The sequence below is a fragment of the Sceloporus occidentalis genome, unplaced genomic scaffold (genome assembly GCF_023333645.1).
Source record: "Sceloporus occidentalis isolate IW3139 unplaced genomic scaffold, rSceOcc1.0.p SCAF_45, whole genome shotgun sequence".
Classification (NCBI taxonomy): Eukaryota; Metazoa; Chordata; class Lepidosauria; order Squamata; family Phrynosomatidae; genus Sceloporus; species Sceloporus occidentalis.
In genome coordinates, this window is record NW_028317025.1 from 1,891,166 (window position 1) to 1,895,690 (window position 4,525).

General features: G+C 38.2%; 1 protein-coding gene across 1 annotated transcript; it reads left to right on the forward strand.

The window, feature by feature from the left end:
- The first annotated feature begins 2,978 nt into the window (after positions 1-2,978).
- Positions 2,979-4,040, forward strand: LOC149289440 (guanine nucleotide-binding protein G(I)/G(S)/G(O) subunit gamma-7-like). Its single transcript, XM_089490497.1, has 2 exons — positions 2,979-3,059; positions 3,915-4,040. The coding sequence occupies exons 1-2, from the start codon at positions 2,979-2,981 to the stop codon at positions 4,038-4,040; spliced, it is 207 nt and encodes a 68-aa protein (XP_089346623.1).
- Positions 4,041-4,525: the final 485 nt, after the last annotated feature.

The window sequence follows — 4,525 nt, forward strand, 5'->3', positions numbered from 1 at the left end:
TGTGAAAGGTTGAGGAGTATCTGACTCATATAACGAAGAGTTGCTGGGTCATATTTAATTGTTATAATTAGATTAGAGGTATTAAGAAACTAGTAAATATTTTTACCTGCACAACCTTCCAGCTAGTTTTTCTCATATCGGTTCTTTTAGAGTGGGTGTATGTTTTGTTTTGTTTTTTCAAACGGAATATGCTCTTTCTGATAAACTGCGTGAAACCAATACAGTTTCTTCCATATGCAGGTTAGTCACAGAGAAGACATCTCGCCTGGGGGTGGCTTTTACCCCTGGGTCATTGCCCAAGTGCATGCACAGGCATTGTTCACTTCCGCCACTGATATATTCTCCCATGTGGGTGGGTTTAGCGGTGATTTGAGTGTTGCGTATCCTGGTCAATGGCATGCTAGCCAATCAAGAGTTTCATTGCATAGAAAAGGGGAGGCGCTTAAACATTTTTAAACTGCTATGGAGAGGCTATATTATTAAAAAGTCAATCTGGTGCAAACTTTCAATAGGGGTCTTATTGTCAATAGCAACCTATATAGTGATCAGGCTGATTGATCATTGGTTGCTATGGTGATGGAACTTATTAAAAGATTTGCACCATAATCACCTTTATAGATTTCTGTACAGGGGACTTCACTTTTTTTACTGTTTTTTTTTTTTTACGTTTCTTTACTTGTTTAATGGTGTTGACAACTGGGGTTTATCAGTTGTGATGCCATATTAAAAAGTGATAACATAAAAAAAGTAGCACATGGATAAAATAAGCATCTCCTCACGTGTAAACGTGAACTATTAATTTGTTTCTCCTGTAATTGAGGCGCGGCTGCTTCATAGCCATGATAACTATGCGTGGAATTCAGTCCCAGTGCATATTTGCCACTTACTTCCTGCCATTATAATAAAATAGATCTTAAAAAAGAGAAAGGGAAGAAGCTGGCTGCACATGGTACCTCACTCCACAGCAACTGGTTAATCATTCCTAGGCGTCAGGGCTTTCTGCAGCTCCAACATGTCTTGACAAGCCGCCGCTTTTATTATCGCTCTCCTTGCATGCAAATGACTGATACTGACATTATCTGTTTGTTTTGGAAAGGTGGAGAACCTATAAAAAATGATGCCGGTTCAGATTCCTGTGAACATATGTGACGTACATCGGCCCTAGATTCTGCATAGCGATCACGCCACCCCACACCTACCCATACACCAAATATCATATTGACATGCGCACAATTAAACTGGGAGGTCAAGGCATTTCTCTTCTCATTGATGAAATGAATATAATATACAATAAACTTCAGTGCAGACCCTCTGTACGACACACTGCAGGGGTGTCCAACCTGCGGCCCGCCAGCTGTTGCAGGACTACATCTCCCATAATGCTCAGCTAAGGGGCTGGCTGAGGAGTATGGGAGATGTAGTCCTGCAGCAGCTGGAGGGCCGCAGGTTGGACACCCCTGCTCTAGGACATTAACCAATGTGTTTTACTGTCTCCCAGGAGGCATGGTGGGTGTAATACATTTAAATAGTGTATATCTACATTGTTACAGTTTTATTAGAAATCGGTCCCCCATGCCTTTTCCATCAGAGACAGTAATATTTTCATTTATATTTTATAGGAAAACAAAATCAAGTATTTCAGTAACTAAAATGAGGCTAGGGTAGTTTTTTCTCTTGGGGGTATCATTAGTTTCTCATCATCAGATTTTGGTTCTGATATCATTTGTTTTAAAAACACAAAATAATGAAAGCAATTTATCTTTAATATCGAGTATGTCACAAATGATTTAGTTTTTGTTTTGTTTTTTAAATTGCTTTTGCTATTTTACAATGTGTATCCCTGCTGCAGCATCTCCAAACCCCCTTTTTTTTAAAAAAAAAACCTTTAGTTTTTGTTTTTTTATTAAGAGGAAATGTCATCCCAATCATTAACATGTAGAATAGTCAGTATCTTCAAATCGAAGTGACAATTATACATGTGTGACTATGTAATTTACAGTACATATTGCATACTCAGAGCAACAAAGTAACAGTAAAGACTGGCGTTTGTAGACATAAAGCCCCATTGCAAGTAATGTTCAGTGAGCAAATTACATAAAGATTAGCCCATTAAATGAAATGGTGAGTAAGACAGATTTACCAGTGCCGGATGAAGCACAAATTAATGTGATCAAATCATGACTAGTGTAGGCTTTAGAATAGTTAACTTAAGCATGCAAAAGCATGTGTAATAAGCAACATGTGAAATCTGATGTGTAGCATGTATGAAATGTAATATACCGTTTATGTTTCAGTGGGAAAGGGGTCCCAGTGACCCTCCAGTGCATCGTGATTGACCTCTTCTTTAAGTGAGAGAGAAAAAAAATCAGTACTGAGATTTATCTTGGCTTACTTTTAAATGGGAAAAACTTGTGTGTACACTTTGGTGGGAAGCCAGCAGTGACGTATCCAGGCCAGACGTATAGGGCAGCGGGTCTCCCTGCTACAAAACCGGGTAGAGGGGGACCAGTTCCCCGGCGTCCCGCTGCTCAATAGGCTGGATACAAGGGGAACCTTTCCTCTACCCAACCACCCAACTAGAGGCTGCAACAGGGGGATGACAAAGTAAGGCTGGCTATAGAGTTAGGCATGTTATTCACGGGAAATAGGTTTTATTGAAATTACGAAATAACCATGGTGTCCAAATAGCATTGAATATCTTTTGTGTTTAATGTAACATTAGACATATGAATAAACGAAAGTGTCTCCAAGTGAAGCTATTGGAACAAAGTACTTACAAAACTAGTTAGCTCTTAAAAGTTCTCCCTTTTAGTTACATTCTCTCTTCTGTGTCGCTTTTACCCAATAAGAGACACGTTTACTGTGCGTTTGTGAATGTAAAGATCTGTATAGTTTTTATTTTTTTATTTATTGAACCTCCTTTTTCAGGTTTTTCCAAGATTTTCCTAGTACATTGGGTGATGAACTGATGGCAGATAATGTCAACCAGTAATAACATAGCTCAGGCTCGGAAGCTGGTGGAGCAGCTACGCATTGAAGCCGGGATAGAACGAATTAAGGTATTACAAATGATGTACTGGCATGTCACAACCATTTTTTGCCACCAATGTGTATGGAATTTCAACTTCCTGATATTGAATATTGTTAAATAATCTGATGAGAGCATGCATTAGAACTACCTTGATTACAACATGGAACATAATGATAGTAGCTATCATGATTGCCTCATTTTATTTTGAATTTTTTGGGCTGTGGATAGAAAACATTTCTGCAAATCATGGTTGGTTCCCTTATATATTCGCATGTGGGCTTCTAGATTTTGTTTAATTGGAGAAGAAATGGGTATGGGTTTGTTATCTATGAGTAACCTCTGAAAATGTTCTTTTTTTTTTATTGCTTAATAATGTTTGAAAAGAGGACTTTTTTGGTTTCAGGAGTTATAATGTATTCATGTTAAAGGTGTTGTTCCACTAAGACAAAACATCAATTGCACAGTGACAATTCTAGTGACACTCAAGGTTAAGTGGCATAAAAGCACTAAACCTTGGAAACGGCCCATCAATGTTAGATTTGTGTCACATGACTAGTAAGCATCCTAGCAAAGATTATTAATAATATAAATTTTGAATTTTAAATGATTATTTCTGGAAAACGTGTGTGCATTTATCAGTAATAGGAATGATGTTTCTGGTGCTGCATTTAGCTACAGAAGTGTTACCTTAAACAGTGTAGGTGGAACAGTGCCTTTAACGTAATTAGAATATCATCATATCATGCTTGTGGGTAACTTTAAATATAGCGGCCATTTCTTCAGGGTTACTAATCCTTAAGTCATCATGACACATATGGCTACCGTTTTCAAAATGATAAGTTCTCATGAAAACCTAATGCTCATGTTTTTTTTTTTACTTTAGGTCTCAAAAGCAGCAGCAGACCTTATGAACTACTGCGAGCAGCATGCCAAGAATGACCCGCTGCTGGTTGGAGTCCCTACTTCGGAGAACCCTTTTAAAGACAAAAAACCATGCTCCATACTATAACCTCTCTCCGGCAGTTCCTTGAATAGCTCAAGATGTCTGGTGCCAACGTTCAGATCAAATCCAATTTTATTAGTAAAGTTCAGATAACTTAAGATTACAAAATGTTTTGCAAAGTGCAAAACCAAGTAAGAAGCTTTGCACATAGGAGAGACACTTAGATTTCAGTTATTAGGGGAGGTTTCAATGGCAGCCTGTAAAGTTGGCATACGATAGGACTGTAGCATTGGGCTTATTTTTTTTTGTCGTCTGAGTTTCCATGACAGAGGAAAGTTTAGTGCCAGTATGGCGTTCTGAGAGGATTTTACTGTAAGTTTATTGAGGCAGCATTGCTGTATACAGCTGTATGTAACAAAAACTAAAAAAAACAACAACCTGGATGAGCCGGCAGTTTCTTGTTCTTGTTTTATACATGGTAGCAAATCTTTTTACTCATTCCTGTTCATTACCATGGTCATCTTCTTGGCCTGCCTGTGTCTAAACAATAC

Excerpts from the sequence above, each read along its gene's own strand:
- LOC149289440 (XM_089490497.1), top strand. The coding sequence starts at position 2,979 with ATGTCAACCAGTAATAACATAGCTCAGGCTCGGAAGCTGGTGGAGCAG. Across the intron at positions 3,060-3,914 it reads CCGGGATAGAACGAATTAAG|GTCTCAAAAGCAGCAGCAGA; the intron begins GTATTACAAATG and ends TTTTTACTTTAG.